The sequence below is a fragment of the Balaenoptera acutorostrata genome, chromosome 10, assembly GCF_949987535.1.
Source record: "Balaenoptera acutorostrata chromosome 10, mBalAcu1.1, whole genome shotgun sequence".
Classification (NCBI taxonomy): Eukaryota; Metazoa; Chordata; class Mammalia; order Artiodactyla; family Balaenopteridae; genus Balaenoptera; species Balaenoptera acutorostrata.
The window spans coordinates 95,461,910-95,488,837 of record NC_080073.1 but is presented as its reverse complement, the minus strand read 5'-3'; the positions used below and the strand labels follow the sequence as shown (position 1 = coordinate 95,488,837).

At 49.2% G+C, this 26,928-nt stretch overlaps 1 protein-coding gene across 12 annotated transcripts in view; it reads left to right on the top strand.

Annotated features, from left to right (window-relative positions):
- Positions 1 to 26,928, top strand: part of JARID2 (jumonji and AT-rich interaction domain containing 2) — a 246,768-nt gene that overhangs the window by 197,885 nt on the left and 21,955 nt on the right. For 11 of the 12 annotated variants that reach the window (XR_009009570.1, XM_057555273.1, XM_057555280.1 and 8 more), the window contains 3 exons: positions 781 to 957; positions 18,004 to 18,236; positions 25,128 to 26,160. Coding sequence is in view for 11 of the 12 variants with exons in the window: in XM_057555273.1 (XP_057411256.1) it covers positions 781 to 957; positions 18,004 to 18,236; positions 25,128 to 26,160 (1,443 nt within the window). In the remaining variant the exon portion in view is untranslated. The remainder of the gene's footprint in view (positions 1 to 780; positions 958 to 18,003; positions 18,237 to 25,127; positions 26,161 to 26,928) is intronic. The other variant, XM_057555278.1, reaches the window with a different exon arrangement.

The following is a 26,928-nucleotide window of genomic DNA, read 5'->3' as shown; positions in this document are numbered from 1 at the left end:
ATTGTTCTGTCTTATGTTCAGAAACAAAATCATTTGGGGATGAGGAGGTTAAGGTGTGAAAGGAGTAAGGGATGTCTGTGAAGAGGGTTTTTTATTTTTTTAAAACAGCCTCTCAGTTAGTGTTATGCAGGAATTTATTTTAATAATTTTACATGCTGTTAACCTGATCATCATATCAAAGTAGCTTCCAAATATATTTTGGTTTTTGGGAACCCATCCCTGTCATTCACCCCATATGAATATGAGATAGTTTCCTTCTATAAGGAAATGTCATATTTTGTTTTTACTACTTGCTTCTGTCTGATTGTCTCTTCTTTCATTTTAAATTCGTTAGCTCAAATTCATGCTTTTTAAGTCTAGAAGGTTAAAGACATAACCCAGAATAGACTCTTGTCCTTGACACTGTGGGTAGATTTTTTTAAAAAAATTTATTAATTTTTCTTGCTCAGTTCAGTCCTTGGTGGTTTCTCCCTTCCCTTCTTAAGAACTATTCAAATGAGATTTTTAAAATTTTCATTTGTTATGTTTGGTGAATGGCATCATCCCCCTGCTGGGGGATTTTGCTTGAAATCTGTTAAAAGGACACAGATGGAGTTATATTTCCTGGGGGATGTTTGAAAAATAAATTAAAAATGGCAGTAGAGATAAACAGCTTTGTTTTATCTGCTCAGTCAGGAGGATTTAAGTTTGTAACTTAACGAATGGCTCCGTTTGAAGTGCGCCTCTGGAAGGGGTGAGGCTGCAGGCCTGTGTTTATGCACCTTCTTTTAAACCCACTAGGTTCTCCTGCGCTGCCCAACAGCATGGTATATTTCGGAAGCTCTCAGGACGAGGAGGACGTCGAGGAGGAAGATGATGAGACAGAAGACGTCAAAACAGCTACCAACAATGCTTCATCTTCATGTCAGTCAACCCCCAGGAAAGGAAAAACCCACAAGCATGTTCACAATGGACATGGTAGGCCCACTGTTGAATTTGGGTTAAAAAAGATAAAATCCAAAGCTTTGGGTGAAAGGTAGAATCGATCATATGTTGAGAAGATGAAGGCTGCAGAGCTGGTTTGTGGCGAAGCTAGTTTTGGATGCTTCTTTAAGTACCAGGCACTTAGCAGACACTGGTGTGACACAGTCCAATCAAGTGTGTTCTAGACAAATACATTGTTAAGATGAGGATACATATTCTTATGTTTGCGGAGATGATGATAAATTCCATAAGAGCGGCAGACGTAGGAATTGGAAGAGGAAGACGTCACATCTAAACAGAGATGGTCAAGATGATTTCGTGAAGATGCTATTGTGATCAACTTACTGTTGTGATTTTAGCAGGCAGAGATAGTGAAGAAAGGAAAGTGTTATCCAGTATGTGAAATCAAGTACATGCATATGTATTGTGAACTAGACTGATTTTTTCCCCCCCTTGACTGTTAACATTGTGGGGGAGGACATGTAGCCCACAAAACAGGAACAAAAGGTTGAATATGAGAGAGAGAAAAGTATAAATAAGTTGGCTGTGTAAAGTGCTCAGTGGTTTTTCAACAGGGAGGTGACTTAATTGTAGTTACATTCTGAAAAGATTAAGCTGGCCTCAATTAAGAGGAATTCATAAAGGGAAATGATTTAAAGAAGAGGAAACACATTGACAGGCTGTAATTGTAGGCAATTACCTGGCCAAAGGTAACAAGGAACTACAAGGTGGTCATGGCAATGTAAATGGGAGGAGGATAAAGTACAAAAATGTGTAGGTAGATATAGAAATACTGCAGGGAGTAGGCTTGAGAGAACTTGATGACTAATTGGATTAGCGTGGCGTGGGGGGAAAGGAAGTAAGAAAAGAGGAAAGAAAAGGAGAGTGGAGCAAAGAGCATAAGGTTGGGAGAGATGACCGCTGTTTTCTGTGAGTTCCTAACCAGGTTCTTTGCTCAAGATCATACTTCCGTTGGGACTCACAGAGACCCTAGAAGGTAGAGCGTCCCCGTCTACAAGTGGCAGAAAACCAGTGCTGCCAGTAAGTGATTGAGGCAGAGGAAAGCTGCTCATTTTTTTTTTTCCTCCACGGCTGTGCACTGAACTACTCTTCGTCTTTCTGGACCCAATGGGAAGTAGAGGTGCAGGACCAGCATTGCTTAGGTGTGACAGGAATCTGTCTCACCTGCACCATTGTTGGGCATTTTTGCCTTGTCAGTTGAGTGATTATTCAAATGTCCTGCTTCTTGCTTAGGGCTGTGTTTAGGTGGCATAGAGACATGACAAAATGTGACTTAAGGACCTGACAGTTTGTTGGGGAGATGAGGTTAATAATCTCAGTGCATAACTCAGTATTTCTCAGCCTCCGGCTCCTCATCTGTAAAGTAGGGATTAAGTGAAGTGTTTGTGTAGCCTCTGTTAGCTGTGTGTGTAGACATGTTCATAGTTAAGGGGTGGCTTCTCTAATTTCCTTTTAGTGGGTGGTCTTTCAGAAATCCCCTTTTTGAGAGGGTGGATTGAGGGCTGTTTTCCATGAATGACAGTAAAAATATGAGCGTTTTCAGGATGGGTTCATCTACGTTATCTCTTCTGATTCCATCTACTTACTCTACAGCGGAGTCATTGGGAGGTGGTCAGGGCAGGAGGTGTTTCTTGCTTTACAGTTGAAGAAGTGGAAGATCTGATGTCTTGCACCCATCACCCAAAGTGGCAGATTGCAGTCAAGATTTTTGAAATGCCCCCCGCGCCAGACACTACTCTATTGTAAGGGTGAGCATGTGAACAGCTGTGCTTTGCGATGGGTCCAGCCTGTGCTGTGATGGTGGAGCTGCCACTCTCATCTGGTCGACAGCGGCAAAGAGCCAGTGCCACAGGCCACGGCCTGGGAGACACAGCTCTGCGTGGGTCTCCAGTGGTGCTCTTGCCACATGGCTTTCATGTCTTTGGAGGTTTCATGTCTTTAAAAACCCAAAGGATGGCAGTGCTTGCTTCTCTGCGAGGCCAGTGGAAGAAGTGGGCTGAAGCCAGCTCGGAAATGCACAGGCCGTTTAGGAAAGCTTCTCCAGTTTCAAGTGACCCAGAGGAAGATGAGAGTTTTGTTGAAAAAGAGAAGGCAGCTTTGGAGAAGGCCAGTTTCTGCCTCAGATTCGGTATTTCAGAAAAACACTGAGCTCTCAATACCTAGTTAGCCAAGCTTACTTACCTGCCCTGTTCTACATCCTCTGTGACATGAAGAAGGCCGATGACAAGGAAGCAAACTGCCACCAGCAGGTTATTAAAGCAAGACTTAGTGACACTGGGGAGTAAGTCCGCCTGGCAGGAGGGCGTAAGGAGATTCTTGAAGGTACCGTCCTCAGCAGCAGAGATTAGAGGGCTATCACCCAAAAGTGGTAAAACGAAAACATAATAATCTTTGAAAACTGAACATTTAGCTGTGGAATAGTGTTCCTTTCCCAGCCATTTCTAGATAATTGAAATTATACTGTAACACCAAATTGCATAACACACACGTTTGTTCCTTTCTCCCCCCGCCCCGTTCTTTTCCCATACCATAAAGGTCTTTATCAGCATCAAGTAGTCATCAGGACCTTCGTTTCCTGCCTCTTTTAAGGCTTAATTAGCTGTGTCTTGCTGGGTAGGCATTTAATTTCTCTGATTCTTAGTTTCTTCTTCTATGAAACAAGCAGGATAGTGTAGATGGGCATTCATTTGTTCCTTCCTTCATTTATATCCCGGAAGAAAGAAATAGTTACTGCGTGTGTCTCGGGTAAAGGAATCGTTACCATTGAGATCTGTTATGGTGGATGGTGGACATTGCTGTGTGTTAAAGGGAAGTGGCTTTTCCAAGATGACCTGATTAGCTGGGTAAAGATTCCCTAACTAAAATTTTATTCCTGGAATCCATTTTTTTCCTCCCTGAGACATTAGTACCACTTTCAGATCAAAAACATTTATATCCCACCCTGTTTTCATCTCCTCTCATTCCCATCTATACTGTGTCTTCTTGTCCCTATTATGACCCATAGGAAACTTGGTACCCTGTTGTCTCCCACAGAGTATGAGTTGCAGAATGGCAGCAGTGAACCCCAGGACTGTGGTGGTTTTCACAAGAATCCTCCAAGCAGTCAGGCTGGGATCACTGAGGAACTCTGTTTCCATGATTAACAAATACAGATCAAACAGTGGCGGAATTCCCGTGGCAGCTTAAACTTGTCTTTCCTGCTTTGTTTTTACTGAGACCCTTTTCTTTGTAAATATAGAGCAGAATTTCTTGAAATTCCTTGTAATGGGATTTCATCTTGGGTACCTATCAGTTATAAAAGTGGATATTTGTTTAAACGTGACATCTGTCAACAGAATGAAACAGATATTCCTAAAGAGGATTCACTTGTAATAGAAAGTTATTCGCGGGAGTACAGAAGGTGTTTACCTGGTCTGTTGGCATGGCATTGGGCCAGTGGCTTTATCGGTAAAGAAAGCAGATAGATGGTCGGTGATTATGTATATGAGGAAACTGCTTGGGCTCACCCAGGACCGGCCCTGGCTGACTTTGTTTCTTCTGTCTGGGGTTCAGAGGAGGCCTCCTTCAGGTTCAGAAAGCTGAACTTTTGCAGTTCAGGTTCCGAGAGTGCCTGCAGAGCCCCAAGCTTGATTGGATTTGCAAGGCACCGATGCCCGGTTGCTTCCTGATGAGCAGCAGGCCAGTGTCAGAGGGTTCCTGAGCCACGAGGCCGACCACTTGGGCTTGCCGCTCCCCAGGATGGACGAGGGAACCCTGTGGTGTGACACCTGTGACACGAGGAGGCCAGTGATGCCCTTGTCCTGCTTCATGTGCCCCTCCCACGCCCCAGCCCCCTTCCCTGATTTTAGAGGGCACTTGGTGAACATAAGCTCAGAATCATTGAGAGTAAAGTAAGTTCTCTGACTGCATGGGAAGAAAAGGCGGGGTGCAGTTCGTGAATGAGGTGAGGGTGTTCCTTCTCCCTGCCCTTGCCTTAGTTTTTGATTGATTGATTGATTGATACTTGCCTCAGTTTTACTCCCTCATTTTCCAAAAAGTAAAATCTACAGACAGATCATCTCCATTTCCTTCTGATTTTGGGCTCAGGTGAAAAGTGCACAAGTGTTCAAATAGATTTTCTAACAGGGAAAACCTGGATGAGGCCGTAATCACTGTGTGGTCAAGCAGGTCCTCAGAATTGCGGACTTTTTCCACATGAGAGAGTGGAAAGCAAGCTGCCTTTGTGCTCTTCTCCCTGACACAGGATTTCTCTTGTCCAGCGGTGCTTGCCCCTGCTTTGTATGCTGGAGATGTCGAGGTGTGTCGGGAAATCCAGCAGCATCTGTACCCTCCCCCGGGAGCGGCACCCTCACTGAAATGTGGGGAGATAAATGCACAGAAAACGGGGAAAACTAACTCTATATTATGGGGGTAGCTTTGGCCCAAAACCCTGATTTGGCGGCAGGTCCAAAAAGTTTTATTTAGGCTGCGTTGGTTTGAAGAAACGAGAACCCAAGCTGCCGATGGTGTCCTGCTTTATCTCGTTTCTCCCCTAAACTTGAACCCCAGTGAAGCAGCAGGTTCCCTACAGAGCAGGAGTGGGGCTAGTGGAAGCTGATGCCAGGAGAGAAGGCACGCTCCCCCTGCCCTCCCCATAGGTGTCTAATGGGGCCTGGCTGGGGCAGTGCTCAACTTCCCAGGGATAGGAGCCCTGACCCCAGTTGTCCTCTGCCAGAGCCTGGTGTCCGCAGGCACATGTTTAGTTGTGCAGACATCACAGAGGACTCAAATGTTCTCACTTGTAACCCACTGCGCATCCTAATGGAAATGGATGTGTTTATTAAAATGCATAATCTGAAATGACAAGGATGGCATCACACATGCCTTTGACCTTGGCTCAACACTTAAGGGTCACAATAACAATGCCTCCAGCAGCTTCTATTTCGATGGCTCTTCAGAGTTTCCAAAATATGCTTCAGTATACAGAACCTCAAATGATCCTAACAGTAGAGCCCTTAGGTAATCTCTGTATTTGGCCATCAAACAACACAATCAAAACGTGGCTCTTGTATTTGTGTTACAAATTGATATTTGAAGTGGCTCGGTTTTTGAGACGTTCTCGCCATTGGTAATCGTTTTCCAGCAGGATAAGTGAGGTAGGATAGAGGAATTAATGCTTTTGTCTGGAATGATTCTGGCTTTGGTTTTTCCTCGCTGGTGAGGCGTTCCTTACCCTTTGCACAGGAGAACTCATTGAGGGTGGATTGTTCACACCAGCCCCGTATTGTACCTTCTCCACATGCTTGTTTTGCACTTAATGAAAAATGGAAGGAATAGCAGAGACCACTGTTTCTTTGTGAGCTCCTCTCTTTCTGAAGAAGGACATTTCTCACAAGTCTTTTATTTTTTTTTTCTTTTTTTCACAAGTCTTTTTTAAACAACATGTCATCGGACTCCCAGCTGGAATAATTTAATTGCTTTTGGATCGACATGGCGGGGAGGGGGAGTTGTTGTGTAAGCGCCAAAAAGCGGTTGCTTGGGTGACTTTACCACATTTCTGCCATGTGATTGCCTTTGAGGTGCATTCAGCAGCCCCTCTGTCCGGGTGGTGGAGGGGTGGGTTGTGTGGGCAGAGCCAGGGTCCCCCCATGTGCCACGGGGAGATGCTCTCCGGCTGAGAAATGCTTTTTTCTTTTACCTTCCACCCCTCTTCCATTTGGGGCCACTTGGCCGAGTGGTTGAGATCAGGACACTGACGCTTGTCTGCCCATATGTGGTTGCAACTTCGGGCAGTTTTAGTTTTCTTATCTTTAAAGAGGTAGTAGGAGTGCTTTTTTATAGGTTTTTATTTTATTTTTAATTAATTAATTAACGGCTGCATTGGGTCTTCATTGCTGCACGCGGGCTTTCTCTAGTTGCGGCGAGCGGGGGCTACTCTTCATTGCGGTGCGCGGGCTTCTCATTGTGGTGGCTTCTCGTTGTGGAGCACGGGCTCTAGGCATGCGGGCTCTAGATCTCAGGCTCAGTAGTTGTGGCTCGCGGGCTCTAGATCTCAGGCTCAGTAGTTGTGGCTCGTGGGCTCTAGATCTCAGGCTCAGTAGTTGTGGTGAACGGGCTTACTTGCTCCGCGGCATGTGGGATCTTCCCGGACCAGGGCTCGAACCCGTGTCCCCTGCATTGGCAGGCAGATTCTTAACCACTGCACCACCAGGGAAGTCCTTTCATAGGTTTTTGTGACTGGTAAATGAGTCAATATAGGTTTTATTCCTGTGTGGTAGAGAATACCGTATTGGCTGTTAACTCCACGTGTGAGTGGAAAGATCTGGAAGTCTAGAACAACCTTGCAGTTGATAAGAGACTCCTGGAAAGTTAGTACGGTTTAAATACCTGGCACGCGGTGAGGGCTGCCTGAGGGGGACCGTTAGCACTGTGACGTCACTGACCGCCTCAGAAGGAGCTGCTCCGAGTGTGGTAGATGGTCGCCGGTGACACCTGTCCGCCAGTACGACCAGCCGTCCCCGTGTCTTTTCATCTTGCTGAAGCGTTTGCTCTCTCGGTCCACGCGGGACCTTGGGGATATACACACACATCTAGGACCGCTCTGGCCCCTGGTAGTTTGGTGTGCGGATGGACACCTGGCTTTTCCATTAGGGTTCAGGAGTGGGTAGGGATGGCGTTTCATTTGGCGGTGATGAAAACATTTTAAACTTGTATTTTTGTGGTGATGGTTGCACAACTCTGTGACTATGCCAGAATCCACTGGGTGGTACGCTTTGAATGGGTGGATCACATGCTATGTGAATAATAGCTTACTAAAGAGAAACGAAAGTCTGTTAGTAATGAGTGAGTGACAGATGCACTCAGCACAGCGCCTGGTGCTCGACGAGTTCTCAGAAAGGGGGTGCTGACTGCTGTCCTGTTGCTGGCCTCAGGCCCCACGACTCTTCTGAAGAACTGTAATACTCTGCACTTCTGCAGAGATTAAGGTAATGTGGTAGATTTTCAGAATCGTTCATCAGTTTTGTTGTCCATACTTGCCTGGGATACGTGTATGTCATACATATTATAAATTGAATCGCTGAGCTGCTCACCCAGCGGCTCAGTATTTAGTATTTCCAGCTAAATTCGTCTGGCCTGTCTTAAGGGGACTTTTTAGTCACTTGGGAAGTTGTGCTGTTCCCGGGGACTATACAGTGTGAGTATAGGATTTCCAAAAGTCATTCCTTTCCTGGCTGGAGGGTTGGTGTGGTCCAATAGCAGATCCACAGAATTTATTTGGAGAACCTTGAAAACAATCCTTATTACAATGCAGATATTTCTGTATTTGGTTTTCTGTACTAATATTTTTATTCTGCAAATTACCAATTCTTCTGTAACTTGTAGAGTGACTGTGTACATGGAGTGCCTTCCAGTTTAACTCTTGTGCACACTTTCAAGGTGTCTCTCTCCCCCAGTTTGTTGTGAATAGTTAGAGCGTCCTTGTTCGGATCCAAAGGTGGGCTAGAGTCTTGCCATTCACTTCAGAAGCGGTTGGCCTTTTAGAATTCATATCCTTGAATGCAGGGCTTTATGAAACCCTGAGCTACAAAAACAGTTCATTCATTTGCTCCTCCAGAGTTGACACTTGTCCCCCTCTGAGTATAACCCATAGTTCTGTGCTCTGTCTTATTTCTGGAGGGTGAGAAAGTATGAGATTCCTCTTGGACCACTGCCCACCCTCCCAACAGGCCCTCAGCCCGGGCAGTCCTCTGGCCCTGCCATGGCACGTTGGAGAATGCAAGAGCCACAGAGCCACCTGATGCGGGGACAGGCAGGGGGTCAGTCACCATCTGGCCATCTGTCTTGTCCTTTCCTTGGCTCCTTTGGGGGCCAAGAAACCATTTTTCAATGACAGAAGCCATTCATTCGGATTGATGGTCTTTCTGATGCCCTGACCTTTATATTCTCATAAAGGTCATGTACCATTTTCAAACTTTGGTATCTGCAGTTATTAGGATCCTATGTAAGAAACGTGTTTAATTGGCAAATCTGTGTAACTCTGTCAGGTACGTTATATCAGTACCCATAATGTATTCACATTTCTAGATCTTGGAACCCTGGTAATAACCAAGTTTTGATAGGAAAAACATTCTATGACTTACAGATTCAGGTTCTTACAAAGAGAAGAAAATCCAATTTGCTTTAAAAATTCTTTTCAAGAGATTTGTTTCCTGTTATGCACGTAACCGAAGTGATAAGATTTCACTGAGTGGCAATTCCAGAGGGCTTTCGCAAATTCCTCGTAAACCAGTAGAACTTGCTTGTGATACTGGATGAGGGTGCTTGGAGGCCTCTGTAGGTTCAGCCCTTGCTGTGGGCTCCCAGCGTGAGCGAGATCCTCATGGGGCTTATGCTGACCTACAGGTCCTGGCTTTCTCTACCTTGACACGTGACTGCCGTAGCTAAGTCAGTGGGGCCGTTTTTACCCAGGGCAAACCGGGTTACAGCACTCACACAGGCGGCATTAAAATCCTTTTGAACTGTTGGCACAGGTTGGCAGACACATTCCATTGTTTTCAGACAATAGTGACTCAAAGTTGAACTGGCTCCAGGGAGCAAGTGCGGCTTTTGTACAGTAACAAGGATTCAATGCCAGCCGATTGATGGTGTCTGTCTTCCCGGAGTCAGGACGCCTTGTAATGACACGAAGCTCACATTTAAATATCTGGCTCCAGATCAGAAAATTGTCGTGCTTCTCTTTTCCTTTCTGTAGCACAGTCTTCTCTATTTACAGCGATTCTTTTTTTGTCCCTTCGGTTTGTTTTGGGGGTGGGACAGGGAGCAGGTCTTATTTTACGTAATTTGGGGGTTAATCCCGTGTTCAGCTTCCTGCTCCTTCTTTCCTCCTGTGCATCGTGTGTCTGCTGGCAGACCTTCCGGCCCAGCTTTCGGTAATGGCTCTTGTATTTCTCCCTCAAGGTGAAAGTTAGATGTGCTGGGTCATCTCAGGATATCATAGGACTTTTGCCAGATGCCAAGCAAGGAGTCCTCTTTCCTACTCACCTAATAAAAAACTTGCTGTCGTTCAGATGAGGTGCCTTTGGCAGCACAAATAATTAGCAAGGTTGGGGCGCCTGGCTCTGGCAGGGGAAGGGGGCAGGCAGAAGTGCCTCTGCTGGCCTGTGCGCTCTGTTTAAAGGGAATGACTTTTCAGATGTGGGTCTTTGCTGTTATAGCAGGCGCTTTTAAGAAGATCAGCTTTCTTATATTTGCACAACTCCTTTCTCTCAAGAACGGATAGCGTTTTTATTACTTTGAATACTTTAGCGATTCCTGGAGGGCAGATAAGGGCAGGCAGCTGGTTTGTTTTGTAGTTGCGGGAATTGAGGCGCAGATGTGTTTGGATCTGGTGGCTAGAAACCGCAACCAAACTATCCCTGTCCCTCCAAGAGGTTGTGTATGGAGTGAGGGTTTTATAAAGATCTTATTATGATCAGCATTTTATCGACTGCCTTGTGGAACCCCCAGGAATCTCGTCGGGATCTGTGGGGACAGAGTCAGATGGGGGAACATCGTTTAGTACAGACTCTCTGGAGCTGTAGATGTGAGTTCCTTCTTGGAAAGCATCGCTTTCCACCTTACAAATGATCGCAGGATTGCTGGTGAAGATGTTTCTAAAGTGCTTTCTTGCCCATTTCTTTTTCATCCCTTTCTGGGAGCAAACCTTACCTTCTGGGAGCAAACCTTACCTTCTGACGTGACCCTAAGTCAGAATACCAGCCTTTGGATTTAAAGGTTTTGCTCACCGTGGTGTGGAAACCCTCGTCTGCAGACCATTTAACTTTCAGAGTATGTGTATACAAGTCAATATATTTGTCTCTGTTCGTGAATGCAGAGCTGTTTGTATCTGAGTACAATACAATTTCCTAATATGGTTCACCGTGATAAATGCTTTTTTCCTCTCCTTAAAGAAATGAGTCCAATTATTTCTTTTAATTGGAGACAGTGTGTGTGTGTCCTCTGTACACCTCGAACTTTCTGTCTCTTATGTTCACAGGGTTTAGGCTTTTCCTGTGAGAGTGAATATATTTTCCTTTCCCCTTCTCTCCTCTTCTGGAGAATCTTACAAATTAAGACAAAAGATAATTACTTGGAGGAGCAAAACTGCAGGTTCCCACGACACTGAAAGTTAATGAGCTGTTGAGGACAAAAAATACCTCGTCTCAGGCACCATCATCCTCACCCAACAACCGCCCCCATCCACCTCCCGGGAACACGTGAGTTGACTTTTTGGCTGTGTTTGCCATTTGGGTGGACGGCTGCCGTGATACAGAAAGGGGATTCCTTTGAAAACTCTCCCTTTGTTTGCAAATCAAAGTTAATTTTATTCAATTTTTAATTTTTGTATTTTTGAAAACCTTCCCCTTTCCTGATCATCTGATCAAAATAGTCTTTCGTAGACACTTGTGCTGCAGTTCACAGAGCAGCCGCTTTGGTTTATTGCGTTAAGGGCGCGTGCCTCCCTCTTTCCTCGCTTGTGATCAGGGTCTCCTTTCCCCACGGTGTTTTCCTGGGAGACATTTTTGGTGCTGGTGGTGTCAGAGCTCCTACAGGGCATTAGAACAGAAGCAGAGGTGTGCATTCTGTTTCAGGTACAGATAATGACAGTGAAGGCTCTGTCCTCCCGCCCCCGGATCTCAGAAAGATGTTGCCGGCTAACCACAGTGCCAGCTTTTAACTAAGTTCCTTGAAGTCTCTTTCTAGCAACTGGCCTCGCCCCCATGGTTCACCTGGAAAAGAAAGAGTGACAAACCGTGAGCACTGGTGCCCTGATGCCCATCTGGCATTGACCCTGTCGTGATGTGGTGATCCTTACAAGCTAACACTTGCCCACTGCTGCCGCTAAGATCCTTTCCAGACTAATATTTTCTCACTGAATCCTCCAAGTGACCCTATGAGATAAGTAGTTAATTGGGAAACGAAGGCTTGGACAGGAAACCAGTCCAAGGTCAGATAGTTAGCAAATGATTTATCTGGATTCAAATTTAAGTAGCTTCATTTTAGAGCCTGAGCTTTTTGGGGGGTTTGTAGGTGTAGACATAAGTACAGGGTCCCTCAAACCCTCTAGAAACCATAGTGTAGCTAATAACCATGGAAAAGATGATCCAGCCTACTGGTTTCAGGCTTGTTGGTCTCAAGACCCGTTTCTGCTCTTAAAAAGATATTGAGGGACCCCAGGAGGCTTTATTTTGTGGATTGTATTTATTGATATTTACCATATTAAAATTAAAAACTGAGGTAATTTAGAAATATTTACTCATTTAAAAATAACACAAACTCCATTACATGTTAACACAAAGAACATTGTCATGTAAAGGGACAATATTCCAAGCCCCAAAGGTTACAGGTGAGGAGAGTTGCTTGGCTTTCCATTTTTGCAGATGTCCTTGATGTCTGGCTTAGGAGATGATGGCTAGATTCTTAGGTCTGCTTCTGCATTCAGTCATATACGAAGAAAATCAGTCTCAGGCAAAGAGGTGGTTGGAAGAGGGAGGAGCCTTTGTGAAGATTTTATTCTTTTATTTCACACCCAGACTCAACCAGTGGCAGTTTCTTCAAGGTCAGTTGTTACCGTCATCTGAACCCATATCGGTGAACTTCTCGTGCTCTGGTACGTTAACATCCGTTGGTTTGCCTTCTCCCTTGAATGGCTCTCTGACCCACACACAATTTTGTAATGTCTTGTATTGATGATTTGAAAATAATGGTTCACTGGGTTATCCACCCCTACCAGTCATCGGCACCTTCCATTACGTTGTATCAAAGAATCTTCTCTCTGCACTGAGCTCTTCGGGAAAGTCTTTAAGTGTTGAGAGGCCGTCAAACTCATGGTGGCAGATACAGGTTTTCCAGAATTGTAATTTTTGCCTGAAATCGTGAATTCTATCATTGGCAGCAAACACTGTTAGTTACTTTTTCCTTGACAGGCTCACTTTGTTCATTTTTTAGAAAATGGCTGACAAATAACTACATCGGTTGTCCTTTCAAATAAAAATAGCATTCCGTGAAAAAGCAGCTAGCTTACAACTTAATCTCACAAGTGCTTTTCCCTAGGAATAGTCGTCATACTGGTATTCAGGAGAAATGCCTTATGTGTGGTTCCTTTTTTTTTTTTTTTTAATAAATTTATTTATTTTATTTATTTATTTTTTTGGCTGCATTGGGTCTTTGTTGCTGCACACGGGCTTTCTCTAGTTGCGGGGAGAGGGGGCTGCTCTTAGTTGCGTTGCGCGGGCTTCTCATTGCGGTGGCTTCTCTTGCTATGGAGCACAGGCTCTAGGCGCGCCGGCTTCAGTAGTTGTGGCGCGTGGGCTCAGTAACTGTGGCTCACGGGCTTAGGTGCTCCGTGGCATGTGGGATCTTCCCAGACCAGGGCTCGAACCCGTGTCCCCTGCATTGGCAGGCGGATTCTCAACCACTGTGCCACCAAGGAAGTCCTGTGATTCCATTTTTGTCACACAAAGGATGTGTGTTCCAGGGTTGAGATTTAATACTGTTAACAATTTCTATTGCTTCATCACTTTCCAAAGTGAAACTGTCTTTTTTTTTTTTAACTGCTAGTAACTGGTAATGAAGAATACCAATATTTGTTCATTTAGTTTGGTGCCACTGCATTGATTTGTGTTGAATTTTGCTACCTGTTGCCGTTTTCTTTTTGTTTTGTTTTGTTTTTAGTTTTATGGAGATGTAATTCACATATCATAAAATTTACCCACAGTGTACAATTTAGTAGTTTTTAGTATATTCACAGAGTTGTGTAATGATCATCACAGTCAACTTTAGAACATCTTCATCGCCTTCACCCTGAAAAATCTGTACCCATTAGGAGTCATTCCCATTTTCCTGAACCCATCCCAGCCCCTGGCAACCACTAACATACTTTCTGTCTCTTATGTATTGGTCTGGTCATTTCATAGGAATGGACTTCTGTAATAGGTGACCTTTTGTCCTTAGCTTCTTTCACGTCCCATAATGTCTGCAAGATTTGTCCGTGCTGGGGCACGTATCTGCTCCTGATTGCTTTTTATGGATAGATAGCACCCCATTTTGTTTAGCTAAATGCCAGTGGATGGACCTTTGGAATTTTTCCCCAGTTATTAACTATTGTTAATATTTCTGCTCTGAACATTCGTATACATGTTTTTATGTGGACATATTTTTCATTTCTTTTGTGCTCATACCTGGGAGTGGAGCTGCTGGGTCATATGGTGACTCTGTTTCACAGTTTGAGGAACTTCCAGATGGTTTTCTAGAGTGGCTGCACCATTTTACATTCCCACCTGCAGTGTTTGAAGGTTCCACTCTGCATTCTCACCCACACTTGCCTTTATCCATCTTTGTGAACATAGCCGTCCTAGGGGATGTGAAGTGGTATTTCATGGTCATGTTGGTTTGCATTTCCCTGATGGCTGATCTACCTTTAGCCATTACCATCACTGAAATGTCAACGCAGTAAAAAAGGTAAATACTCTCAGGATAATTAAGAAAGTACTTTTGACCTAGGGGATCCCCTGAAAGGGTCTGTGGGTCCCCCGTGGGTCAGGTCGCTCGTTAAGCTGGTAGAACAACGAGGGCTGTGGTTTCAGCATCATATTTCTCCTTGCTTGGCCAGGACGTGGGCACCGCCTGTGTTTTCCCATGAAATGGATATTGGTAGGCAGCTGGGGTCGAGTAGGAGGTTATGGTGAGTCTGCTTAGGCCTGTCCTTGGGCTGTATTGAAGCCCATTCTTCTACTGCATCTGCGGGGAGGACGGGAGGCCAGAAGAGCTCTTGCCACAATCTGCGTGTAGTAACCTGAGACGGTCCTTTTAAAGAGGCAGCAGCAGTAAGTTCTCCCCAGTGCCAAGCGCCTGCTGAACCCAGACAGGGCATTGCACACTCTCCACGTAGGAGTGTGTGGTCCCCAGCCTTGGCGAGAAAACTGAGGATTTACACAGCTTGCCCAGGTGCAGACAGTAGGGCTGGGAATTGAAACGCTCGTACAATCTTGTGAAAGGGGACCAACCCCCAGAATAAATTTTTTTTGTAACCAAACAGAGAAGTCAGTAATTCTGGAATTAGCACACGGCTCATCTTGGTAGCAGTAACAAAGCTCAGGAAAGTATGGAGTGTTTAAGATTTAAAAAAAACAGATGAAACTTCCTGTGCTTTGTTTCAATAAAGGAGCTATGTTCACTGCCTTAGAAAATTGGTGAATGGTCAAGAATTGCCTAGATTCATGTTCCTTGGCTTGATTTTTAATCACATTGAAGTATGACTTCTTATGGATGTTGCTTCTAATTTGTCTGGAAAGCAAGTGCAGATATTGCCAGCTTGGGTATGATGGATGGATTCTGACAACGTGTAGTTACTTACACTTAGAATACATGCCGACCATTCAGCACTCCATTTTTCTCTAACAAAGTCACCAGCAGAGCCTTGCACAACACAGGAGCATATACCGTATTTTGCTGTGGCATGATCTTTACGTCTGTATTGAAAATCTATTTGGAGTGTGTAATCACTGGGGCTGGGAGCAACTTTAGAGATCAGGGTTCATATCCAATCCAGATATGGAAAACGTAAATCTCTGTGTTACACCATATACAGTGTAATAACAAGTGCACTAAAGAAGCAAATCTAAGCGCTCGAATCAGAAACAATTAGGGGGAAACTTAGAGGAATATCATACCATCTGAAAATATGTTAGGATTTTTTTTTCTTCTTCTTCTTCTTCTTCTTGCGGGGTACTGCTGGCTGCATGTAAGAAAGTCCCCACGTCTGACCAGCTTCATGGGAGAACTTTCTAAGCTAAGAAACTTAAAAAGTGGGTTAGCAGATTTAGCAACATAACAGATGGAAAAGCAAAAAAGAGGAAAATATTTGCAATCTACAAGGCATAAATGTAATTTAAAGGACACTTAGACAAATGGGGGTGACCAAGAAAGCATTGAAGGCACTGGGGAGGGCATCCTTGGAAGACATACGTTATTGTCTTATGGACCGGTGGGAGAGGGGGTTTGACTTCTGTGTCTTTAAGCTTCAGGAAGAGGTTTCAACTCAAAGGAGGAGGAAGTTTTTCTTTACAGCTGCCTGGTCCTGTGGTGACTTCCGCCTGGAATTCTACAAGGCCTGGTTGCGGGGTGGGTAGCCTTGGAGTAGAGGTACCCAGTGGGCGGGTGGACACAGTGACCTTTCAAGGCTCCTCTGTCAGGAAATGCTCCAGGAGCCTTTTTAAACTGACAGCCGAAAGGGCTCGCTGGCCTCCCTGGCTGTTCCGCCTGCAGCTCGTGGGGTCGGGCAGCCAAGCATGGGGCATCCTTCCTCCTTCCCTGGGGAAATAGGCCACCTGCCCGGGGGGGTTGAGATGGTGGGGGGGGGACCTGCGGGAACCGGAGGAGCAGATGTGAAGGGCTTGTGGGTGCCGTGGAGGAGTGCGGGGCCCGCCAGGTCTTTCCTGGAGTGCGAGTCCCGGCTGTGAGCAGAGGAGAAACCTCAGGGCGGCAGCGAGATGAAGTTTCCTGTAAGGACCCTGAGCATCAGCTGTTCTCTGCTCAGCTCCCGGAAGCGGGTTCGGGGCTGTGCAGCAGGCACACGGGGGACCGGCACCGAGCTCCACCTGGGGATCAGCAGGGTGGGCCTGGGCTCGGCGCTCGCCTTCCGTTGGCGTCCTCCGTAAAATGGGCGTGAGGGTAAGGTCCAGTCCCTTTGGATGCAGAGGCTGAGTGACTTCCCCGCCTGACCATGGCCCCTGGGCTGTCGGCAAACACTTAATACTTGTAGGTGTGTTGTGACTCCTGGGATAGAAACGGGTCCGGCTCAGAGCGCCTGTGTCTCTCTGTCCCTCTTCTCTGGTCACTGAGGGGTCAGGTGAAGCAGCTGTGTCCTCACCCATATCCGTCAGCAGATCTGCAGCCTTAAATGCGTTACTTTAAACTGAAGAACATATTCTTTTCTCAGATCCCCTGTATCTTTATACATGAGGTGGTCCTGTTCGTGGAATGAGACTGTGTTGGTTTCTTTTTTTTCTATTAATTAATTAATTTATTTTTGGCTGCATTGGGTCTTTCTTGCTACGCACAGGCTTTTTCTAGTTGCGGCGAGTGGGGGCTACTCTTCGTTTTGGTGCACAGGCTTCTCGTTGCGGTGGCTTCTCTTGTTGCAGAGCACAGGCTCCAGACAGGCAGGCTCAGTAGCTGTGGCTCACGGGCTTAGTTGCTCGGCGGCATGTGGGATCTTCCTGGGCCAGGGCTCAAACCCGTGTCCCCTGCATTGGCAGGCAGATTCTCAACCACTGTGCCACCAGGGAAGCCCCTGTGTTGGTTTCTTCATTTTAATTCTTCTCTTTTTGTTTAAGGTGTGATGTTGATATTTTGTGTGTGTGTGTGTTTATTTTTTTGTTTTGTAGGGATTTTTTTAAATTTTATTTTATTTTATTTTTTTAATTTGTGGCTGCATTGTGTCTTCGTTGCTACGCGCGGGCTTACTCTGGTTGCAGTGAGCGGGGGCTACTCTTTGTTGTGGTGCGTGGGCTTCTCATTGTGGTGGCTTCTCTTGTTGCGGACCATGGGCTCTAGGCGCGTGGGCTCAGTAGTTGCTGTGCACGGGCTCAGTAGTTGTGGCACACGGGCTTCACTGCTCCGCGGCATGTGGGATCTTCCCGGACCAGGGCTCGAACCCGTGTCCCCTGCATTGGCAGGTGGATTCTTAACCACTGCACCACCAGGGAAGTCCCTGTAGGGATTTTTTTAAATGGATTTTTCAATGGTTTCAACCAAAGCAGATAATTCCTAGGATGTGTTTATAACTTTTTTTTTTGGTCTCTCTGTGTTTAGGATTATTCCTGTCCTTTGTGGTGGTTGTTTTGACTTGAGTTTGGGTCTTGAGAGCATGTGAGATGTGATGTTCGTCCAGAATGTTTTCCTTTTCTTTCTCCTTTTGTCTTTGGGGCATTTAGGGTACCTGGCAGCAGGCAGCATCCTCTGTAGTGACTTTGTTCTTCCTCTCTCCTTACTTTCCAGTTTTCAATGGTTCCAGCAGGTCATCACGGGAGAAGGAACCTGTTCAGAAACACAAAAGCAAAGAGGCCACTCCGGCGAAGGAGAAGCACAGTGATCCCCGGGCCGACGGCCGGAGGGAGCAGGCTTCCGCGAGCCACCCCCCAGCGGCCCCCTCCGCGGGCTCCTCTGCCAGGGGGCTCCCCGCTCACCACCACCCCCCTCTGCATCGGTCGGCTCAGGACTTACGGAAACAGGTAAAGCCCAGCCCTGCCGCCGGGGGACCAGGGTCTGGCCCGGAGGGTGCCGGCCTTCCTGCCAGATGCCACCGCCGCGTTTCATCAAGTTAACTGAAGGGGAAATGTGAGTAGTAGCCTCGAGAGATCCATCTTTCCAGAGCTCAGCAGGCAGGAAAGGACGCTCAGAGGTGAGAGGGGGTGAGAGAAACATGGCCTGGGCGCAGAGGTGCCGGTGCACACGCCTCTCCTCCCGTGAAGAGGGCTCAGGCGGGGCCGCTGGTGGGTTTGCATCCCTCCCTGGAGGATGCTGCCAGCACCCGGTGCCAGCACCCGTGGAGCCTGGCTTGCTGGGATGCCCGAGAAGGGTGGGGAGGGAACGCTCCTTCGCTACCCCGCCCCCGCCCCAGCGCCGGGGCACCCGGTGAGGCGAGGAGTCCGCAGGTTAGGCCGGGAGCCACAGGTGACCTTGGAACAGGCCTGCACCCGGCCTGGAGTGTTCCCTGTTCTTCTTGACGGACACGTTGGTGGCTCGCGGCAGGACTTCTGATAGGCCTGCAGGCGGTGATGAGACGGGTGCAGCCGCGGGGGACACTCGCTCCATCCTGCGCCCTTAGGGTTAGCGGAGGCTGCACGTGCTCTGCTCCCCCCCGCCCCCCCGCCAACGCCCCGACTTCGGGGTCACATCCAGAACGCAGATCCTTTGTGGGCACCTCTCCCTGCGCTTGGACAGAGTTCTCAGCACCTGGGAGGGGGACACTGGGGATGAAGCAGGGGTGGAGCTCGGTGAGAGTGCCCCCCACCCCCCGCCCGGGCCCAGTGGCATTTCGTTAAACCCTCTGCTCCCGTTCTCACCGCATCTGAGAGTCGGTGAGCCGTGGGGATCAGAGACGAGCTCTCCACACCGGGCATTTTGTCACAGACAGTTAAAACTTGCCTTAGAATAGACTGAGGACTCTAATCTGGAAAGATTGATTGATTCTGGGCGAGGCGCGGGTGGCCTGGAGATTCCCTGACGGGCGCTGTTGTGGAGAGGCTAATAGATGGTCCTTGTGGTGTGAAGGTGGGAACTCCTCCTGTTGAATTGCTCTTTCCCCATGGTCTTTCTCATTCTTGATGATGTTGGGGACCATTGTCTCTGAATATGTAACTGTATGCATGCACATACATAGGATGGTGTGTGTACACATGTAGTATTAGTCTCAACCTTTAGCTTTCAGATATCACTCAGCTCTCCAGCTGGAGTGGACGAGGCAAGAGTCCTCGTGTTTAATGTTTCCACGGCCCTCAGATTGCCACTTAGTGCCTCTGAAGTGTTATCTTGAGATTAAACAGGTGGTTTTTGCATTTTTTAAACGTTGCCCACTGTTCCTCAAACACACACCTCACGTTTTCCTCACGAGAACACCTGAGCGTGATTGTGGAATTGGCCGCCCAATTTTCAGGACATGAAGTATGGGACGCACCATCCCTTTGGTGTCTTGAGTCCCCACTCCATTTCCAAAGCTGTTGGCCGGACAGGCCCTTGTGCAGAGCTTTCCTCCAGATCTTTGCTTATGGAAGACAACAACTCAGAAGGGGTCTAGAGAGGGAAGGGATCCATCTGCGGAGCAGGAATCTCAGTGAGGAATGAATGTGTGACTTTATTCACATAGAACCATAATCACTCTCTCTCTCTCTTTCTCTCTCTCTCTTACTTTTTCACGTGAGGCTGGATTGAGTAAACCCCCATCTCAGTTGGTCCAAGCTCATCCTCAACCCCCAGCGCTTGCCCCTCAGTTCAGGATTTCCCTTTGTAACTGAACAAGAGGAGTTCTCGCAGTTGGAGGTGAGAGTTGAGGGGAGCAGAAGGTACCCCTTCCCTGGGATGGCCCCATCCCCTTGGTCCACAGCAGGCTCACGCGGCCCCTTTTACACGCAGCCTGGAGATGGAGGAGAGACCTGGGTAGCAGGGCAGACTGTCATCTGAGTGACTGTAGAAGCCTGGCCGGCTTTCTGGGTTCAGGTCTTGCAGGTGGGGTGTAACCGTCCCCGTCCCACGCCCGCCTGCCTGCCCTCCCTCCCCTGTCTAATCCATCCGGGTGGGATGACCCAGGACTCCCAGGTCTAGTTGGGCTCTGACCACGACCTTCACCGAGACTTAAGCTGTAATAGTTAACCTTCCTGAGCCTTATTGTTCATTTGGAGCCAATGATGTCAACTCTTCTCCCAGGGACATTGTGAGAAATGAAAGGATAATTTTGACACCATCAAATCCCATTAGTTAAGTACTCTAAGCAAAAAGGTCAATAGAAGCCCATTGTAGATTCCTTTGTAATGGCCTGATGCAAGTGATTAGAATCTGACCTTTCATCTTTTCAACTGCATAAAAGACGGGAGGCCCAGAGAATACTCGGATCAGTAATTTCAGATATGATTAATTTTTTTCTGTCGGCCTGAAAGAAAAGATCAGTGATTGTACGAAGCCCAGCTGGCAGGGTGGAGGGATGCCCTGTGTAGGGGTGCTGCTGAGAAGTGACCATGCCCCGCTGGCCCCAATGCACCGAGAGCTCGCTCTTCTTACTAGGACATTGCCTCTCACGGGGCTGGGTGGAGTGCTCACCTTCATAAAAGCCCCGGCCCCCGGCCTTTGAGACTCAGAGCACGAGAATTCAGTGTGAGGGGCCTCCCCAATCCTCCAGCTTTTCTTCTCCCAAAGGCTCCAGGTGTGCCAGGTGACACCCACACATGGGTAGCAGCCCTGGAACTGCCCTGGGTGATGAATTGGATGTGTGGTAGGTGTCGAGTTAATGTGCAGTAAAAGACAGTAACAAATTGAGGGTGGAGAAGCAACCATTCTGACACCTAGAGAGGGCGTGGAGATGCTTTCCAAGCGTGTCGCGTGGAGGTTTTGGCAGACAGCTGTGTGTGGCTGGTAAGCCAGGAGGTGGAAGACGTGGACGGTGAGGCTGCCCCCCGCCGCCTCACCTCCCGGTTCTCATCTGTTGCGCTGAGGCCGAGCCATAACAAGAGGAAGAAAACCACCAGCTTGCGTGGCAGGGCAGACACGCCCGGCGGAGCATCTGCTGGGCTGTGGTACCTTTGAGGAGAGGTTTTCACAGTCAGATGTTCGGCAGCTGCAGAACGTCTTGGCCTAGTAGGATGGAGAGAGGAGGTTGAGCTGTTCAGACCGAAGAATGAGGAGGATTCTTCAACGTTCTGGAAAATGAAAAACGAGCATCCAGAGAGAAATGTGAGAGAGACCCCTTAGCTAGAAGTATGTTTAAGGTCTGACTCTGCTCGTCATCAGGCCACGCGGGGAGTTTGAATTGCGCCTTTGTCGCGTGGTGTTTGTGACCAGGTGGCCTGCAGAGGGGAGGCGGCAGGTGCTTCGGGCAGGTTAGGGGCTCCGGCCAGGACCAGGCGTTCCTTCTGGAGAGCAGGCCTGCGTCCGCCTCGCCCCTGTGCTCACTACCTTCCCGGCTCCCGCCACACCAGCAGGCCTGCCTTCCCTGTCCGTTACTCGCCGCCTGTCCAGTGGATTCTGTTCACTTAGGCTCTTTTGCTATTTAATTTGAATTTTAAAGCCCAAATGCACTGTCCCCAACCAATAGTGTTTCTCTTGGGCTCCTTTGCTGCTGCTCTGAGAGGTCGGGCAGAGCCACTCGACTCAATGGCTCCCTCTAGTGGGAAATGGGAGTTTGGTAGTTGACTTTCTGGTTGAACAGAGGACCGCTTCATGTGTGTGCGACAGGGGTAACCTGAGCTACAGGTGCCGGGTGGGCGGTGGTGGGCCGAGACACCCCACTTCCTGCAGAGCTGGGTGACAGCTGTGGGGTGCAGCGTCAGAAGCCCACACCTGAGCTGAGAAGGGGCACCTTGAAGAGATGTGAAGTTATTCAGCTGAAGGGCTTTTATTGCCCCCTGGAGGGCTCTGCCTCGGGCCTCCTGCCTCCCGCCTCCCGCCTCCCGAGTGCTGATTCTCCAGTGAATTACAGTGACCCCTCTCCCCGTGTCAGCACTTCCTCCAGATATGTAGGGTTGAGAGCAGGCCCGTGTGGTGGGCTGGCCAAGTGACCTGGGCGTGTGTTGAGGTGAAACTGAGCGTTGGGCTCTATTCCATGGTGGAATAGAGCGGTGGCTGGGGAGACGCTCAGTGTGAAGGTGAGACAGTGCCTCCCTCCATAGCTTTGTCTCCTTTGGTACCAATTACTCATTGGACCCCGGAGACAAGCACAGGCCAGTGGCTAGGCGTCTGTGTTTATAGAAATAGGTAAACGAGAAGGCGATCTTTTTGCCACTGAAGATGGTGAAATAGTTATGTGGAATTCCACCATATGAAAATTTGGAATTTCCTGTACGACAGTGAGCCAGGAGGTCAGGTGGCCCCGAGAAGCCGGACTGGTTTGACCCGGGGCCCTGCTCTGTTCCTCCAGGTAGAATCTTGGAGAGTGGAAGCCTGGCTTCCTGGCCTCCTGCAGGTGCACAGCTGTGTCGGGGGAGCGCAGAGCTGTCTGGGACTTGCACACACTGAGCCCCTTTCTCCATCCTCACCGGTTAGGTCAGAATCTGGATGGGGAGGGCTTTAGACTGGAATCAGCATTATTTCCAAGCTCCCCAGGGGTTCACAGGGCTCCCGGGTTTGGGAGGCACTGAACCTAAACCTCGGCAAGACATGACGGCTGGCGGTGGGCTCTGCCGGCAGGAGCGGTTGGTGGTGTCCACTGCGCGGTGGCTGCCGTTTCTGCTGGCGGATCCTCGTCTTCAAGAAGAGATTAGCGGTGCCGTGCGTCTGCTTATGTGTAAGTTGGGTGAGAGTCGGAGCAGGCTAACCACAGATTGAGGGCTTCGAGGGGTGTCTTCTCTGAAGATGCAGATCCCTGACCATCTCGCTGATGGAAAACTCTTTCTGTGAGCCTCGGCAGGGTTTTACTGTTTCCTTTAGTTTTTCTAAATGGTCTGTTTTGTTTTTAGTCAATGGAAGCATTTGAAAGAACAGTTAAAAATTTGAGGTGTTTGCATTCCTCACCATACATCCTATTCCAAATTAGTGGAACTTATCATGGAAATGTTGTCTTTGCCCCCGCCCCCGGTTTTATAAATTTGTTTTTAATTTATTGTTGCCAGGCTGCTAGTTTTGTTCTGGTTTTGTTTCTAAATTTCCTGTTACGTATTCTAGACCACCTGCCCTGTCAGTCCTGCTTCTTTCTCGAGTGGCCGGCAGTGTGCATCCAGGCTGTAGTTCCTGGGCCTTCTCTTTGGCCTCTCCCTCCCCAGTGGGGTCTGGGACCTCACCGAGTCCAGAAGTCAAGGCTGGCTCCCCAGAAACCTGGTTACCAAACGCCCCGGGGTTGGCTCATGGAACACAATCTCACACTAAGAATTCATGGCTTTGATGGGACCGCGTATAATTGGCGAATGAAGAAATACAGGTCTGGGGGCTTCTTTCCTTTTTCTGTGTTCAGAACCTTCTGTTGATAGTCTGCTGCCATGGTTCCCAGAGTAGGTCCTTGGATGAGGCTCAGCATCACCAGAACCTCATTAGAAATGCAGATTCTCGGGCTCCATCCCAGACCTACTGGGTGGGAGACTCTGGGGATGGGGCTCAGCGAAGAGGTCGCTGAGACTCAGGCCCTGCCCTCCAGAACCTGGTCCTCGGGGCGGGGCAGCTGCACAGCCCGTGGGTGCATCGGGTGTGGACAGGAGAGGAGTGAACTGCTTTAGGTGCCAGATGGCTTCCCCAACTCGGGAGCCCAGGTCCTCCTCCTGGTCACCTTCTTCTCTGGGCTCATTGGTGAGAAAAGACAGCTGCTGTTTCTGCTCTGTTTCCCAGTGAGCATGTGTAATGTTCAGTCTGCCTTTTGGGGAGGTGGTGTTGCTCAGGTAACCCTGGCATCCCTGGTTGCAGGTGAGAAATAGATGCCCAAGATGGTAAATGACATGTCAGAGGCCACTGAGAGGCAGAGCTGTGACATGGTGTCCACACCAAACCAGCCCAGCGTCAGCTCCTGCTCTGGGCCCGTCATCATCCTTTGGAAATTAATGCTTTTCTGGTGTCCACCCTTGTCACACTCTGGCTTCTTTTTATAAATGAGGGTGACTTCTGTGTGTCACAAAATCATTGTGGTGTCCAAGCTGTAAGATGGCTGTGAAGAGAGGCTGATCGTTTACCAAATTCCCGTAGGATCTAATGCGGACGCTTGTAGGGGCGGGAAGTGGGAGCCGTCTGTGCAGAAGGGGTCGGGCCTGTTTTGCTGCATCAGAGAGGCGAGGTGCACCCAGTGAGGTGCCCTGGGGCCCGTCTCACAGGTGACTGACTGGCAGACGCCCACAGCCGACAGCTGCACCCCTGGGCGTGGCGCGTGACCGGCGTCTGAGCCACATGAGTGCTCTTATTCCTTTCTTTCCATAGCATTTTTGTTTTGTTTTTTACTTATTTAGCATGGATTTTAAAATTCTGTGGGCAGATCATGCTGCTGTAGGGAGCACAGAAGAAATTGCAGCCATGTCTTTTCTTGGCACAGGTGTGTGTCTGTGTGTCTGCCCCCTTATCTGCAAGACCTTGCTGTCGGGTGTTATTGTTATTAACTTGTGGCAGGTGATTGGCAGGCACGTTGAGGGTCCTCACTGGGAAACATCTAGTTTCAAACGACAAACGTGAATGTTACAGCACACCCAGGAGACCCCCTGGGCAGCACCCAGGTTGGCTGCGTGTTTTTGCGCGGAAGGATGGGCCCCGAGTCCTGCGGAGATCCTGAAACCGAGTATCTCAGAGCTGGCTTCGGGGCTGTGTGTTTTGCCTGCCTTGGCCGGGACTCCCGTGCCGCCGCCTCTGAAAAATGGGCGCCGGCTGCTGAGTTTGGGCGTGGGGTGGTCCCCGCTGACAGGTGCTAACTCCGCCTCTCCCCCTCTGCTCCTCCTGCCACCTCCCAGGTTTCTAAGGTCGGCGGAGTCACTCGAATGTCATCTCTGGGTACAAGTGCAGCCAGTGCCAAAAAGATGCGCGAAGTCAGACCTTCACCGTCCAAAACTGTGAAGTACACTGCAACGGTGACGAAGGGGACTGTCACATACACCAAAGCCAAGAGAGAACTGGTCAAGGAAACCAAACCTAATCACCACAAGCCCAGTTCAGCTGTCAACCACACAATCTCAGGGAAAACTGAAAGTAGCAATGCAAAAACCCGAAAACAGGTGCTATCCCTCGGGGGGGCGTCCAAGTCCACCGGGCACACCGTCAATGGCCTCAAGGTCAGTGGCAGGTTGAACCCAAAGTCATGCACTAAGGAGGGGGGGGGCCGGCAGCTGCGGGAGGGTCTGCGGAACTCCAAGCGGAGGCTGGAAGAGGCGCCCCCGGCCGACAAGCCGCAGTCGCCCCCCAAGAAGATGAAGGGGGCGGCGGGTGCTGCCGAGGGTCCCGGCAGGAAGGCGGCCCCGGCCCCCGCGGAGAAGGCGCCGCCTGGCGGCCACGGGAAGAAGGAGATGCCCGAGCGGAGCCTGGAGAGGAACCGGCCGAAGCGGGTGACGGCCGGCAAGGGCCCGCCGGGCAGACAAGCACACGGCAAGCCGGACGGCGTCCCCTGTGAAAATCGTTCTACCTCGCAATCGGAGCCCCTGCCCCGGCCGCACGATGCGGCGGCCAAGGCCGAGAAGGGGGCCGGCAGGGCCGGGTGGGCGGCCATGGACGAGATCCCCGTCTTGCGGCCGTCGGCCAAGGAGTTCCACGACCCGCTCGTCTACATCGAGTCGGTGCGCCCTCAGGTGGAGAAGTATGGCATGTGCAGGGTGATCCCGCCCCCGGACTGGCGGCCCGAGTGCAAGCTCAACGACGAGATGCGCTTCGTCACGCAGATCCAGCACGTCCACAAGCTGGGCCGGCGCTGGGGCCCCAATGTGCAGCGGCTGGCCTGCATCAGGAAGCACCTCAGGTCTCAGGGCATCGCCATGGACGAGCTCCCGCTCATAGGTAAGGCCCCCGCCCCAGCTTCAGCTTCTCCGGGCCCTTCTGGGCCCGGGAGGAGTCTGAGGCCCCCCTTTCTGCAGGTGCGGGGTGCTGTGGGAGGAGGAGGGCTGGTCCTGTGCCCCCAGCTCTCACACTAGGCGACCCCTGCTGCCCCGAGCTGCGGGCCGCCTTGCTGAGGCCAGAGTGGTGTCCGGTGAGAGGGGCAGGAACGCTGCCCCCATGCATTCGTCCGCTGGGGGCTGCCTTACCTGAGTTCTGCAGGCTGGGGGGCTTGACCTACAGGAAGTTATTTCTCACAGTCTGGAGGCTGGAAATCTGAAAGCAAGGTGTTGGCAGGGTTGGTTTCTCCTGAGGCCTCTCCCCTTGGCTTGTGGACGGCTGCCTTCTCCTGTGTCCTCACGCGGTCTTTGCTCTGTGCGCACGTTCCTGATGTCCCTTCCTCTTGCTACAAGGACACCAGTCACATTGGGTTAGGACCCATCATGATGACCTCGTTTTACTTTAATTACCTCTTTAAAGACCCTGTCTCTAAATACAGTCACACTCTGCAGCCCTGAGGTTAGGACTTCAACATATGACTCTTTGTAGGTGGGGTACATTTCAGCCCATTTATCTCTGTCTGCTCATCTGTCCTTGCATCTCAGTTTTTCTGGCGATTACTGGGCCCTCGTAGAGCCCACAGGTCCAGGAACACTTCTGAGAGCAGGCACAGCTCTGGCTGTCACTGAAGCAAAGCTCTCCTTGGTGCCTGCTTTTGTGAACATACACCCA